This window comes from Tenrec ecaudatus, chromosome 8 (genome assembly GCF_050624435.1).
Source record: "Tenrec ecaudatus isolate mTenEca1 chromosome 8, mTenEca1.hap1, whole genome shotgun sequence".
In the NCBI taxonomy this organism is placed as follows: domain Eukaryota; kingdom Metazoa; phylum Chordata; class Mammalia; order Afrosoricida; family Tenrecidae; genus Tenrec; species Tenrec ecaudatus.
Window position 1 is genome coordinate 80487270 of NC_134537.1, and position 15500 is coordinate 80502769.

The 15500-nt window shown below is 49.0% G+C and overlaps 1 protein-coding gene across 1 annotated transcript in view; it reads left to right on the forward strand.

The window, feature by feature from the left end:
- Positions 1 to 15134, forward strand: part of RP1L1 (RP1 like 1) — a 30965-nt gene extending 15831 nt beyond the window's left edge. Inside the window, exons 2-6 of the mRNA XM_075557200.1 lie at positions 3894 to 4035; positions 5871 to 6249; positions 7759 to 7911; positions 7954 to 10071; positions 15041 to 15134. Of these exons, the coding sequence (XP_075413315.1) occupies positions 3894 to 4035; positions 5871 to 6249; positions 7759 to 7911; positions 7954 to 10071; positions 15041 to 15134 (2886 nt within the window). The remainder of the gene's footprint in view (positions 1 to 3893; positions 4036 to 5870; positions 6250 to 7758; positions 7912 to 7953; positions 10072 to 15040) is intronic.
- Positions 15135 to 15500: the final 366 nt, after the last annotated feature.

Sequence of the window (15500 nt, forward strand, 5' to 3'; positions counted from 1 at the left end):
TCCTTCTATATGGATTGCAACTCAGTGTAAAGTAAACCGAAATCTTCACAACTGGACCAATAGGTAGTATCACGATACATGGAGATGCAGTGGTCAAGAATTTCATCTGACTTGGATCCACCATCAACCGCATCAAAATATTAAACAACGTGTTAAATCAGTGAAATCTTCTGCATAAGAAGTGTTGAAGAGCAAGGATGACACTTTGAGGACATGGTATTTTCTTTTTCAAAAACTCATTTTATTTGGGGCTTGTACAACTCTTATCAGAATCCATCCATCTATCTACTGTGTCAAGCACATTTGTACATTTGTTGCCATCATCATCCTCAAAACATTTGCCTTCTACTTGAGTACTAGATATCAGCTCCTGTTTTCCCTTCCCTCCCCGTTCCCCCCTCCCTCATCAACCTTTGATAACTTATAAATTATTTTGTCATATCTTATACTGTCTGATATCTCCCTTCACCCACTCTTCTGTTGTCTGTCCCCCAGGGAGGAGGTTATATGTAGATCCTTATAATCGGATCCCCCTTTTTACCCCACCTTCCCTCTACCCTCCTGGTATCACCACTCTCACCACTGGTCCTGAAGGGATCATCTGTCCTGGATTCCCTGTGTTTCCAGTTGCTATCTGTACCAGTGTACATTCTCTGGTCTAGCCAGATTTGTAAGGTAGAATTGGTATCATGATAGTTGGGGAAGGAAGAAGTTAGGAACTAGAGGAAAGTTGTATGTTTCATCGTTGCTACCCTGCACCCTGACTGGCTTGTCTCCTCTCCGTGACCCTTCTGTAAGGGGGGGTGGGGTGGGGTGGAAGACATGGTGTTTTCAATGGCCTCATGTGCATGTGGAAGTTGGACATTGATTGAATCAGGAGGAACACAGAAGAATCGATGCATTTGGATGGTGCTAGTAAAGAATATTGAAGGAACCATGGACTGCCCAAAGGACAAACAGATGACTTGAAGAAAGTACAACTAGACTGTTCCTTAGGAACAAGGATGGTGAGACTTCGTCTCATGTGCTGTTGGCATGTTATCAGTACAAACAGGTCTCTGGAAAATGACATCATGCTTGGTAAAGTTGAAGGGCAGTGAAAAACAGGGAGACTCTCAAGAAGATGGATTGACTTGGCCTCAACAGTGGGCTCAAACATACCAGCTGTGCTTTGTTCTGTTGGACATAGGGTCGCTATGGGTTGGGACTGACTCAGTGGCACCGAACAACAATAACATTATAATGAAATGAACAAAGACCTGCGGTAGAAAGCCAAAAAGGAAGAGCATGCTCAAGCATAATTCTTTCCTGTTTAAATTTTTTAAAAATGTTATGTACATATAATTCATATATTATATGATTCAATAGTTGAATCATATCAAGAAGAATTGTACAATCATGATCACAATCAATTTTTGAACATTTTATTCTTTCTTGTACTCATTGTTATTAGCTCCCCATTTCTACCCAGCCTCTAAGAAACCATGAAACCAGTTACTGTCTCTATAGGTTTACCTATCCTGGATTTCATAGACTGAAACACACACCCACACCCAAAAATTAAAAAAAAGACTAACAATAGTACCAAATTAAAACATAGAAAAACTTCATCATATGTATCTCAAGCTGAAAGAAGTGAAGAAAACTATTTAAGTCTCAAGTTGAAATATTAATGGATTCCATGTGCAAAATACTGAACGATCCAGGTAATTAGTAGTCCGGTTATTGTCTCTAGAGAGCTTACGAGCCTGGATTTTATGCACAACATACAACGACAAGCACCAATGACAAAACAAAACAGGAAAAGCGTCAAGCAAAAAGAAAGCAGAAAATATTTAAAACTTGAACAACTCTAAAGTTGGTTAAAAGGGAGATCAAGTGATAAGGTGTTAAATTTAAACCCAGCTCTATCTGCAGTAACCCACTTTCCAGAGCCCTCTGCATGATAGCCAGCTAGTCGCATCCCTAGTCTACGGTCACTTACTCCATACTTTTGTAAACTTTTTTTAACGGAACCAACTTTGAAAAGAGTCAAAAGGGAGATCAAATATTACATTTTAACTTGACTCGAATGATCAGAATCTACTTCACAATGCTTTCTGTCAGAGGGAATTCACTGTACGCTTAATCCATATGTGAGTCCGGCAAACGGCTTTTGAACTCACACTGTCACCCACAGCCTTCTGCAAACCAGGGTTTGCGATTTAAACTCTGATGCCATTCTCTCCTTCAGATTTGGATGATGTGATTTACAAGCCTCTTTACTACCCTCATTTTATAGATGAGAAAATTGAGGATGGGAGATTAGGTGATTTGACTATAGTGATGTGCTGACAAAATGTAGAGTCAATATTATTTAAAAGTCATTCTGCAATAATGCTTCTGAATGATTCTACAACCACCATGTACTACTACGGAATATGCAGACAAACAGGGCTGGGTACCTATCATCGCACAGTTAGGGGGTGTGGTGAAAGGGAGAGCAAGTGTGATTAATTGGAGAAAGAGATATTAGAGTATTCAACTCCCTTGTCATATAGACCTGCTAGAGGACTCACAGGTTCTGCAAACATCTCATGGCTTCCCAGAAAGGATGGTGCCCTGAATATAAATGTGGAGGTCTTCTATTGGATGGGCACCCACAGTAATGCTCCTTATCATGGATCTTCAGCTTCGACTTCTTCCAACTTGGGTACAATGTTACTTTCCAATGGAAAATGGGAGCATTATTTAGTTCTCAAGGTTGTTTCTTCCTGGAGAGTCTTGTTCCCTAGAACCATGGCTAAGACACAGTGATGGACTTGGAGTGTGTTTGCTTGTGGTGATGGACTGGGAATCTGGGTCAATGAAGGTTACCTGGCAGCTTCAAAAGAAACCTCACGAATCTCCTGAAAGACTTGGTGTGCACCAAACGACATAAAACAAAATACCCCAATGGAAAAGAAAGCCGAAAACACTAAAAACTACAACTTTAAAATGCATCCAAAGGGAGGTCTGGGGAAGCTATGTAAGAGTTCTCTCGGGGTTTTTTTTTTTTCATGCCATATTTAAGGAGCACACCCTCGTAATGAGAAAATGGAAAAGATAATATTATGCACTTTCAAGATGGAGATAAGCCCCACTCGCCACTGCTAACTGCAGTGCCATGCTATATGTGCGCAATGCTCAGGCAGGTAGGGCCACCTTGGGCAGGGAAGCTTTTCTGAAAGCAGGAACACTTTTTTCCTGGCAGAGTCCACGGCTGCTCTTGCCCGCTGCACTCCTGGCCTAGGGATGGGCAGGGGTGCGTGGTGTCGGGGTGAAGAATGAGCATAAGGGTCTGCGCACGAGCCTAGACAATTACACAGGAGCTTGAAGGCCAAGGCTGCCCATGGAGAGAATGTGCCTTCCCCTCCTTACCCACTCAGAGCAGAAGCAGAGGCAGTGGCCTTGAATTGGTCCGGGAAACTTATCTGCACGCAAGAGGGGACGCCCCTTGAGAACAGGGCGACATCGCGAAGGAGGCCTCCATGTGGAAGGAGGAAGGCCTTCTCGTGTGTGTGTGTGTGTGTGTGTGTGTGTGTGTGTATGTGTGTATTTGAAGATAAAAGTGTAAGCCAGTAAGCAGGCTGACAAGTTTCTTACTCTTTTCCATCATGGAGTCCAAGGTAAATTCCAAATCCTATCGCTCATAGCTAGTAGAAGGAGGAATGTAGTTAGAGAGAAAGGCCGTTGTAGTAAAATCTCAGTCCTTAGCTGATGATGAAGGTGTTACGGAGACTGAGTAGCATCCTTCCCTTGGATCAGGAATCTAGGATGAAAAGTGCAAACATCAGGAGCGGGCAGGCGGGACATAGTTCTTTAATGATGCGTGTGCTTGGAGTACATGACCCCACTTCCCCCGTCTCCATCAGGTGGACTCCCTGCACGGTCTGCTGCACAGTCCTTTGGTGCTGGTGTGTGCTGGTCAGGAGCCCTTCCGACCTCCTGCAATGGAACATTTTAGGAGAAGGGGAACGGAAACATCATTTGACCTGACTTCAAAGAACAAAAATGGTGAGTTCGTTTTTGTTCCCCCACCTTATTTGCACTGGATGGTGGCCCAGCGGGGTAGACAGATAATGAGTTCTTCCACTTAATGAATTGCCTTGGGCCCAGTTCTTGGTTATCTCCATTGATCATGGATCTTTCTTGTCTCTTCCTCCTCCTTTTCATCATTCTCAACCTCACTTGGTTTGGACGTCTGACAATTGAGAGGGAGCATGTAAATGAAGAGGAATTAGGAAATCTTGAGCTCTATGTTTGTAACTAATCTTTATTGTATGAGCCCCTAGTAAAATGTAAAAAAAGAAAAGAAAAAAAAGAAAGAAAATGATTAGGGCAAAGAATGTACAGATGCGCTTTATACAATTGATGTATGTATATGCATGGATTGTGATAAGAGTTGTATGAGCCCCTAATAAAATGTTTTTTAAAAAAGAATCAGGTGGCCTGATGGGTGGGGTGACAAGTATTAAGTTGGGTGCAGTGGGGGAGACAGTCATCCCCAAGAGGGAGAGAGGAATAAAAGGAGAGGGGTAGGATAAATCGTGTCAGGGGATTGAGGAACAGTTTAAAGTATTGAGTTGAAAATCGATGATCTGGAATTTTCCCACTTAATCACAATAAAAATTGTTTTAAAATATGTGTGTCATTATAAGCTGGAGAAACATAGTAACTATTTTATTCATTTTTATTGAGTTAAGAAAATTATTACAATCAGGTCCCAGTGTTAAAATCAACAACAACCACCTAGAATCATGAAAGTATTAGAAGTAAAAGCAAAGCAAAATCAAACGCCTACGAGGTACCAGACTTGAGATGTGGTTATATACAATCTGAGAGAAAGAGATTCCAGATTCCAAAAATGACGAAGAGGAGCAAAATGACCAGGAGTGGCAGTGGACATTTTGGTGAGTGCACAGAGTTACATCCACTGTGACAATCTCCTGAGGAAACAGCAGGGACTTTGTCTGCTGTGCTGGAGCTGCACGGACAGACACCGGGCCTCTTTGGGAGAAGCTCCCAGAAGCATTTGGTTCTTCTGGGAGTAGTGTTCGACCTAGGCACAGCCTTCTCCTACTCAGACACCCGCAAAGGCAGTCTGTCTTTGGTGGCCTTTGTCAGCTCTTCTCTCTTGCTAACCACTAGCTTGAGATGGAATGTGGAAAGCCCTTGTAGTGTAGTGGGTTACGATCGGACGCTAACACAAGGGGCTGTGTTCTTTATTAGGGTCAGTCCTTTCTCTGTTTATAAGAGACGACTTCTTTCTGGTCTCCTGTTTCTCATGGGTTGAGGTGCAGGCTTGCCTCTCAGGAACTGGTACTATCCGCAATGATCAACCCAAGAGCCTGATGAGTGATAGGAAGATAAATCACTAGTAATCATTGCACAGCATTGTAGAGCTTACCATCAGGTTCACATGCAGTAGCTTATCGATTTCAACTTGTCCAGGGAGTGGTGAGAGAAGACAGGAATTAGCTCTGGGCACTTCTGCTCTGCCTGCCATCTCACCGTGTGTTAGAAGCTACTGAGTGTTTTCCACGCATTGGCTCAAACCATCAAAACACAACTACCAAATGGATGCTGTCCTCTCCCCAGAGCTCCATAGCTATTAAGTAGTGAGCCTGGGGATTGAACTCAGGCTCCATGCTCAGGCCATTCAGCGACACGGGTGCATAAATGGGCTGCTCAGGGCTGTTGTATTCTGCCCTGACACTGTGCTTGAGGCGGGTAGTGCTGTTCGGCAGAGAACAGGTCCTGACCAGCCTGCATGTTTTGACCTTGGTGTTCCTCAACGCTACTCACCATCCCCCCCCCCACCCTCCCCTTTATGCTTCACTTCACTCCAGGGAGCTGGGGACCGAAAGCCAAGCCAAGTATCATCCATTCAAGGTCCAAGTCAGGCGGCAGGTCGAGGCCGCTCTCCGGGCTGTCAGAGAGATCTGGTCTCAGCGATCCCCCAGGGTCTCTGCATCGCACCTGGCTGGGCTCTGCCATTCATAGGCACCCTCAGGACACCCCTACCCACCTTGGCCCCTTGGTGGCTGGTGATGACTTTGAGAAGCAGGTCCACATGAATGAGGACGGCAGCCTGTCTGTGGAGATGAAAATCCGTTTCCATCTGCTCAGTGAGGACACCCTTTTGTGGTCCACAGGCATCAGGAGGGCCAGCGACCTCACAACAGCCAATGAGGAGCATCTCATCCAGGGGGAGGTACCCTCGCTACAGTGTGTGGGGGAGGACTTTAAACCGGAGCAGCAGGCAGGGCCTGGCTATGAGATCTGGACCAATCCCCTATTTAGGTCCCAGGAAAAGGAAACAGATGCCTGGAAGAGAGGCTGTCTCACCCAACACTGCCACCCCAGGGCTCTCTGGAGCCAAGGAGGGGCCAGCAAGACCAGTAAGGCCAATGCCAGTTCAGCCTCTAACCACAGACCTGCAGCAGGCTCCGAGCCAGACCCTTCCTACCATCCCAGGACCATGGCGGGCAGCAAGGGCAGCTGCAGTGGACATCAGGCTTCCAGGATGGCCTCAGAGAGAAGAGCTGAACAAAAAGTTGGCTATACACCCTGGAGGGGGAGAAGCCCATACCTGGGATCCAATGCATGCCCAAAAGGAGCAGGGAAAGGCAACGAGGATCAGCCTGCCCAAGAAGAGGGATCTGAGATGGCAGAGCCTTCTCTGGCATGCTGGAAACCGGGGCCCTGCGGCCTGCAGGGTGCTCTCCCTGACTTGTCAGCGGGTGCCAGTTTTATTGAGAAGTCCAGTGAATGGGGGGAGCCAGGCTGGGGCTGTGCAAACCGGAGAGGAAGCACAACTCCCAAGCAGGAGTTTAGCCTGGAAGCAGGCACCCATTGCTCTGATTTGAGTCCCTCATCTCTGAAGAATAGAGACCTAGAGGCAGAGGTGAGTGGACAGGCCACAGGGAGGCACCAGACAAGGGGTGGGTCTGTGACGAGGCTGCCCATGGCGCTGGGCCATTCTGGCTCATGGGATGCTGAAGGGTGCTTGTCCTCACTCTCCTCCTGTGCCCCAGCCCAGAGGAGGGGGAGAAAGCTGAAGAGCCAGATTCCTGGTGTGTCCTTACCCAGCACTCCTGGCTCTGGCCCTGTGTCCCAGGAGAGCTGCCAAAGGGTCTTCCACTGCCCACTGGAGTCACCCACAACCAGGCAAGCACTGAGTCCTGCTAATAGAGGAGGGCCCTGCTTGGATGGCCCAGCACCAGGTTTTCCTGAAAGTCCATGTGGTGTTCAGAAACGGGCCGCCAAGGACTCAGGATCTCCCTTCTCTGGCTCTCTTTATTCCCAATACCCATCAGGGCTCAGCATGACCACTTACACACCTGGTAGGAGTCCAGGATCCCAAAACACAGATTGCACTTCTCACCTCTACCATCCACACTTTGCCTCTGCTGGGACTGAGGGGGACCCTGGGCTTGGGGTGAGTTCAGCAGCCCCCACACCTTCCAACACACCGGACTCCTTCAGCTCTCATGTTAGTGCTGATCACATGGACGAGAAGGCAGGAGGCAGCATTCCCAAGCTCTCCTCACCTGCAGCTCGGCCAGTTCAATGGCCTCCCCAATTGAAGTCCAGAGGCCACCAGAGCAGCCGCTGCTCCCCATTTGATGCGTCCCTGGCCTGCAGGGCCCACCAAGGGAAAATATGGGCCCAGCAGGTCTCCCAGTCACAGGACAGCCCAGAACTTATCTCTGGGGCCTGTTTTGTGCACAACAGGTACTGTCCCACACCCCCAAGGGGGCAGCCCTGTGCCAAGAAACACTCTTCAAGCAGCAGTAGCAGAAGCAGTAGCAGTAGCAACCAGAGTGCTGATTGGAGGCCAGGCGGAAGTGAGCAGGGGCCAGAAACACTCAATGGACTGAGCACACTGTCGCTGAGCGCAGACTTGAGCACCAGAGGAAGAACAATCAGCGAAATTAGGAGGAGCAGCCCCAGACCCACAGGGACGTCACAGGGGAAGATGTCTGGTGACGGGGAAGACCTTGAAGAGCCAGAGGAAGACGGTGGCGTGGTGCCCAGTGCTCTGCCCTACTTCTCGCCAGAAGCTGTTGTCTGTGAATGGCTGGCCCATATCCCAGAAGATCCCATCCTCATGAAGTATGAGATGGTGGATGAGAGCCCTACAGTGGCAGGGGTTGGCCCTGAAGGCCCCCAGGAGGGTCCTGTTGACAAATATTCTCTGGAAGGCCTCAGGGAGTTAGCTCAGGCCAGAGAACCACAGCCCCTAGAAGGGGCAGCAAGTGAGGGACCCAAACTAGATGCAGGCCCAGTGACTGATGATGCTGACCCCCAATCGAAAGAGCCTTTGTCTCAAAGAGAAGCTTCTAAGAAGGGTCCAGATGTTTACAAAGGAGTCAGAGCCAGCAATAGACGGGGGGTGGGCCACAGTGTAAGCAAGGGTGTGCTGCCCATCAGGGTGCCTACCTCCGTACAGGTCATGCGGGCATTCATCAGCTTGAAACCCGGCCGGTCCAGCAGCATGCCTGAAGTGTCCACCGTGGCGGGGAGGAGGCTCGGCCGCTTTGCCCATTCCCTCCTCACCTGTCTGGCCGGGCTCCACTTCTTTGACGAAGACCATGGGTCTCCTGGCAGCAGAGTTAGGTTCACGGACTCCCCTCAGTTCCAGGAGCTCCTGGCCACCTTACAGTCCCTATGGCCACAGTGTGACGAGCTAGATTTGGGCCACCAGGAGTTCAGATTAGGTCAAGCTTTGTCCATCCTTGCGTCCCATCCTGGGACTGAGGACGTCACCCCGACGTCCTCCTCTGGAGTGGATGTCAGCAGCGGTTCTGCAGGCTCGGGAGAGGGCAGTGGGCCTTGCCCTGGGGAGGGTACCTTCCCCCCTGGGAGGATGGAGCTGCCCTTGCAATTGACAACAAGCATCATTCCTTGTCAGGAGCTCGGCACCAGGACCTCCGAGCAACAAGAGGGCCTGGGAAACCAGCACCCGATCTGTCCCCAAGACTCCTCAGACTCCCCAGGTTGGGCTTGTAAGCCCAGCCCGGATGAAGCAGGAGAAAATGGCAGGGATCACGTGCTGGGCAGCAGTCTAGAACAGTTAGTTGAAAGCACGATGCAAAAAGAGGGCGTACCAGCTGGACAATCCCAAGAAGAAAGAGAAAAAGAGGAAACGCAAGAAGCCAGTGATCCAGAGGAAGAGTTTCTAGATGGGGAAAGCGTCAACAAACAGGAAGTTACCGGGCTCCAGGACAGGGGGGCAGGAAGAGCTCGGGACTCCACAGACTTGCGTCCCGCAGAGATGAACCAGGAGCCAATAGAGCCGTGGAATCGTGCCCCTGGGAGAGGCTCCCCGGCCAGGGAACATCAAAGGAGCCCCACATTTGAGCCTGGTTTGAAAAAGCTATCCAGAAATAATGGCATGGCGGCTGAGCAAAGCCAGGTCACTCCCGCTCAGGGGACCATCGCTCCCAGAGTGCCCCTGGACCCTGACCCCATCTGGGTGCACAAGTTGCTGAAGAAGATGGAGAAAGCCTTCATGACCCACTTTGCCAGCGCCGCGACCACAGTCCGTGCCCACTGGGGGCTGGAGAACCACCATGTGCTGGACCAGATGGTGGCCGAGCTAGAGCAGGACCTGGGCAGGAGGCTCCAAGACAGCATTACAAAGGAGCTGAGCAAGATCCTGAGGAGGGCTGGGAAGAAGGCGCCCAGGCCACCCCGGGAAGCCCTGCACTGGGAGATGTCGCTGCAGACAGGTCAGCGGAGGCGCCGGCTCCAGGGCCTGCGTAACCTCTCCGCCTTCACGGAGCCGACCAGAGTGAGTGGCTTCCTCTCCCTGGAGGATGAGCCTTTCCCAAGTGGAACTCTGGGGTCTGCACTGGGTGGGAAGGTCGAGGAGGAAGAATTCTGTCCATGTGAGACCTGCTTGAGGAAGAACATGAGCCCTACATCCCCAAGGGGCAAAACGGAAGCCGGCGGTGCACCCATTGAGAAGGCCTTTGACCTGCAGCAGATTCTGCAGAAGAGGAAGGGGGGCTGTCCCGATGGGGAGGCTGCAGAGGATGGAGGGTTGGGGCTGGTTGTGGAGGCCTCGTTGAGGACAGGAAGTGTCCAGGGAGCTGATGGAGAGCAGGAGCCGGGATTCCTCCCTGCTTCTGGGGTGGCCGAGGGAGCTAAGGATGAAGGGAATCCGGAGCCTGGCCGAGCTGAAGCTCTCCAACTAGGAGAAGCAGAGGGGACTAGTTCCCAGGAGGGACGGGAAGACTTAGCTGCTCAGCCAAGGGATGGGAAAACAGACACCAGTGCTGGCAATGACCTAGAGAGAGAATGGGGGGAACAGGGTGTCAATGAGAAGGAAGAAAGCATGAATGAGGATGCTGGGGATGAAGGTAATTTGGAGGGTGAAGCCTCAGGGAGAGGTGACCTAGGTCCAGGAGGAGAGGACAGCGGTGCAGATGCTATCAATGCCCAGGAAACCAAACGAGAGGGACCAGCCACGGAGTCAGGAGGTGAGAATGAAGGAAGCCCTCCAGTTAGCCCAGGGCAGAGCCAGTGGTGTGAGGCCTCTGAAAACCATGATCGAGACCAAGAGGAGAGGCCCACACCTTCCCCTGCCCCAGATGCGGACACCCCTCACCAAAGGTCAGCTCCCCAAACAAGCCTCTCCTCCTCGCGCATGTCATCTCTAGGACACTGCTCGCATGTCTCTCAGAGAGGCTCTGAAGGAGAGCATTCCAGTGGAGACACAAGGAGCATTGTCAATGAGTCGCATTCAGAAAGAGAAGTCCCCCCGATGCACTCAGAAAGCTCTACTTCTGAGCAAGATGGAGCCCTTTGGGGCCCGAGTGCCCCAGAGCAGGGGGCAGATGAAGAGCCTGACTTGGAAGACAGGAAGTCAATTCAAAAGCTCACCTTTACCAAGGTGGCCGACAGGACTGAAGCATTTGGCCAAGATGATTTAGATTTCTAGAGAAGATGAAGTTGTGAGGTGATGGTGCAGCTGATAACCCTGTTTTGTTTTCATGTCCTTTGTCTATGAACCTGAGTGAACCTCACCATCTCCTGGAGATGTATAAAGAACACAGGCGAACAGCCAAGGACTTTCCAAGGACATGGCGTGCATCACACTTGTTTCTGGGTTCTACACTTTGATGTTCCAAGAGCCCAACTGTCCCCCACCCAGACATGATGGAAGGAGCGTTATCCTCAGATCTGACCTGTCTTGAAGGTCAATGCAGCCCCTCCCATCCCTGCCCGGTTAGTCCAGGGCGATGAACCAGATTAGAGGAGTTATTGTTTGTGTGTGTTTGCTGTTTTGCTAGCAATGTCTCCCTTGTTCTTTTGCCTATTGATCTCCTGTTATTTTTCTCCTTGGCCTCTCTTGGCACTCACCTCATTCGACTTTGAGGTGCTTTGTTCTAGTCTTCAATATATTTGGTGACGCTGCAGATGTGAATACGTAGGAAAAGCAGATAAAATCAGGGCCAGTTGATAGTTTGCACTTCGCCTAAAAGTCAAGATGTATTTCCTCAATTCATATTTTTTGTCAAGGAAAATTGGAAAACACAAAAGAGGTGGGAAGAAGGAAACGAAATCACAAAATCACACCTAATGCCCTCACTCAGAAATCACCTCTCTGAGAAGTGTGAGTTATTTCCTTCTTATCGTTTTATAGTTGAGATCCTTTTTATATGTGAATGAATACACCTCTTAAAAAAACAATAGATTTAATTTTTCACTTTTCCTAACAATTTAAATATCTAAATAATGATCAATAGGCAGATATAAAATACTTGATTTTTTTCTTATTGTGGACCACTGAAATGGTTCCCATGGTTTTCTTCTTAAAACTTGCCTTCTGTTCCTCAGGCTGTTACTTAGGATACTTAGAGTCTTAGGCAAGGATCACTGAGCCAAAGGTGATCATCATTTTAAGGCTTTTGACGTCATGCTGCTAAACTGCTTTGCAAAATACCTGTATGGTTTCCCTCCTCAGTAGCATGTGAGAGTGCCGGCCCAGCGCACTCGCAGTCGAGTTTGGGATTGTCATTGAACTGATGACCCTTGCTAGTATGATGGGCAAAGAAACAGTAGTACCTCATTTTAATGTGATGCTATTTTAGATAGATTGGATTGCCAATGAAATGTAAGATTTTCTTGGTTTTAAAAATGGTTTGGTTATGAATTATATAGATTTGCCTTTCTCCATGTATCTTCTGGGATCCAGTAATTATTATTTTAAAATAAATGAATCACCTGGTCCCTTTACACTATTTTTATTTTTGAGGGGAAATGTGCTCTCTCACACCTTCTGTAGCCGGCCTTGGTCTGGGTTGGGGTCTTCAGTGGAGCGGGATTTCTTTGGTTTCACTAACTTCCTGCTCATATGTGGCCATTTGCTGTTATGCAAATATATTAAAATGAGAGACTATGCTACCACAGAAGGGCATGCTCCTTGGTTCAACGTAGCAAAGTAAAGCCAGTGCTACATGGAGACCTGCAGCCTCTGCTCGGCTCAGTTTTGAGTTCTTAATAAAATTTCATGTTTTAAAAACTTCATATGAAAACACAGGGACTTCAGGGCGGATGATCCCTTCAGGACCAATGGTGTGAGTGGCGATACTGGGAGGGTAGAGTGCAGGTGGATTAGAAAGGGGGAACCGATTACAAGGATCTCCATGTGACCTCATCCCTGGGGGATGGACAACAGAAAAGTGGGGTAAGGGAGACGTTGGACCAGGCAAGATATGACAAAAGAATGATATATAAATTATCAAGGGTTCATGAGGGTGTCGGGAGGGGAAAGGGAGCGGAAAAAAATGAGGAGCTGATGCCAGCGGCTTAGGTGGAGAGCAAATGTTTTGAGAATGATGAGGACAATGAATATACAGATGTGCTTTACACAACTGATGTATGTAGGGATTGTGGTAAGAGTTGTTTGAGCCCCTAATAAAATGATTAATAAAAATTAAAAAAAATATTCTTAAAAAAAACACCTTTGTGACAGTGGGCTATTTTTTGTGTGGAGGTTTTTGCCCTGGAGAAAAGACCCGGTGGTTCAAACCAAAGTCACTGTCACTGCACTGGTTTGGACGTGTGGTGCCCGGTAGCGACCCCAAGGCTGTGAATCTTAATGGAGACAGGCTGCTTCCTTTTCCTCCTGCAGAGCAGCTGACAGGCTCAACCCACTAACCTTTTCATTGGCAGATTAATGCTTAACCCGCTGTGCCCTGGGCCTCAGCCTAGGAATCTTCTGGGGGCAGTTCTGTTCAATCCCACAGTGTCACTATGAGTCAGAGTCGACTCAGTGGCACACAACAGCATACATACTTACTGATGGACACGTCCCTCTCTTACTGGATATTGACTCGAGGGCTGGTAACCATTTGAACTCACAGCGACCACTTGTCAAGTGAGAGTGAAGGACTTGGATCTCAGCCAGAAGCCCCAAATGGAAGAGTGCCCTTGATGTAGGTTCGGTTACCTGTATATTGATTTTCTCAGGAGAGAGTGGGCTTTCGATTCACGGCAAGAGTTACAGTAGGCACCGACTGCGTGGCAGTGCACACATGAGCTTTATCTGCAGATCTGGAGAGTTTCCCAGCACTCATCCTTGTGAGTGGGCCTGAAGCATTCACTAAGCAACCAATGCAGAATTGGAGCCCCCACCCCCATCATTCTCTGGGCACCCTTCCAGTCTCTTCGTTACCCTATCTGCTGCCTCCCCAATAGCAGTCATGCCATTAAAACAAGATGAGCCATCTCTGACAACAGAGTGCGATGGAGAGATGACCTTGGCTCAAGGGCCAGGTTTATCCCCCAACCTGCAGTCTGGACAATTGTGAGATGGGTGAGGTAATGTTTTTCATAGAATCAAAGAGACTTAAGAATGCACTTCATTATATATGCTTTAGGAAAATATCAGTAGTCTAATGCCTCCATATTAATCACAACTACTGCTTATCCATCTTGCATACTTTGGACATATTGCCAGGAGACACCAGTCCCAGGAGCAAGATGGCATGCTTGGCAAAGCAGAGGGGCAGCAAACCAGAGGAAGGCCTCCAGGAGATGGATGGACACAGGGGCTGCAAAACTGGGCTCAGGCGAAGCAACAATTCTGAGGGTGGAGCAGGACTGGGCGGTGTTTCCTTCTGCTGTGAATAGGATCCCTGTAGGTCAGAACCGACTCAATGGTACTTAACAAAAACAGCATTTATTCCGTACTGACTATGTGTCAGGTGCCACATTAGACTCTTTATGTAAATGTCCCCACAAAGCGGCCCAATATATCTCTGAAATGGGCAGAGTAGACATGGTCATTTTCTTCAAATGCAGAAGACAAGGCTTAGCAGAGTTAACTGAAAGTTCTCCCCAAGGCCGCCCAGCTCATGAGGGGCTAAGCCAGGACTTAGACTCAGATGTGGCATTCTCTAACGATGCATGTTCTTTCCCATGGTACTACATTTCCTTTAGTTTAACTCAGGCCTGCGCACAAATGACCCAGGGGGAGACGGTCAACACTTGGATCAAAGAATTTTGTTCAAGACGGCTGACTTTAGGCACGTCAACTGGATGGGCTTGCTCATCGCTCGCTCCTCTGTCACCAGGAACATTCTCCTTCCGTACGGATGGTCTGGAGCTAAAGATAAGCTGGCTTTATAAAGCCGGGGGTGGAACTGCAGCCTGCTCGCAGCCTCGCATGATGCCTGCCCTTTGTATGAAAACCTTGCTACGAATGGGCAATGATGCGCTTTCTTCTGGTCTAGAGATAAAGGAAATATGGGGCCATCAGTTAAGCTGGGGTTTTGTGTCTTCTCTACCTTTTTTCTCTATAGCACAAACCTTGGAAATGTAGCGTCTCTTAGAAACATCGCTTCCGCTGGCTGATTAGAACCGGAGTTATCCTTTCCTCAAAGAGCTGTCAGTGTGGCTCCAGAGCGCTGTAACCAGTGCGGCTTCTCCATGGCGTGCGAGTGGGGACCGAGTGGTGGGGAAAGGCGGTCGTCTTTTCTTCTCCCCTTCTCTCACTGCCCAGCTGGGCAGGCTCAGCGTCTCCAGCCCAGAAGGACCAGCTGCACCTGAGGATGACCGGCTTCCAGTATCAGATTCTGATGTTCTTGTTGGAGTGAAGGCTTCAGCAGAACTATATTTTTTAATTCCTTGGATGATCGTAGAGCTCAGGCAAGTTGTCAGATTGCTGACTTACTCCAACACCCCCTTTTCCCAGGTGAGAAACTGTGACCCATCTTGAAAAAGTGAGTCAGTGGGCTAAGCGGACCGATACTAGGCATCTTCCTACATCACATCTGGCACGCCCCCATTCCAGAGCTGAGCGAGGTGCCGCAGAGAAATGCATCCGACGGCAACCTGCTCCCTTGTAACCCATGCACTTCGGGCTCCCACCTGCCCGGGCTCTTACCCAAACTCCTCTTGTGGAGGTCCAGCCTGTGCCTTCAGACTGTGACCAAGGACAGGCGAGGGAGCCTGCCCCTGCA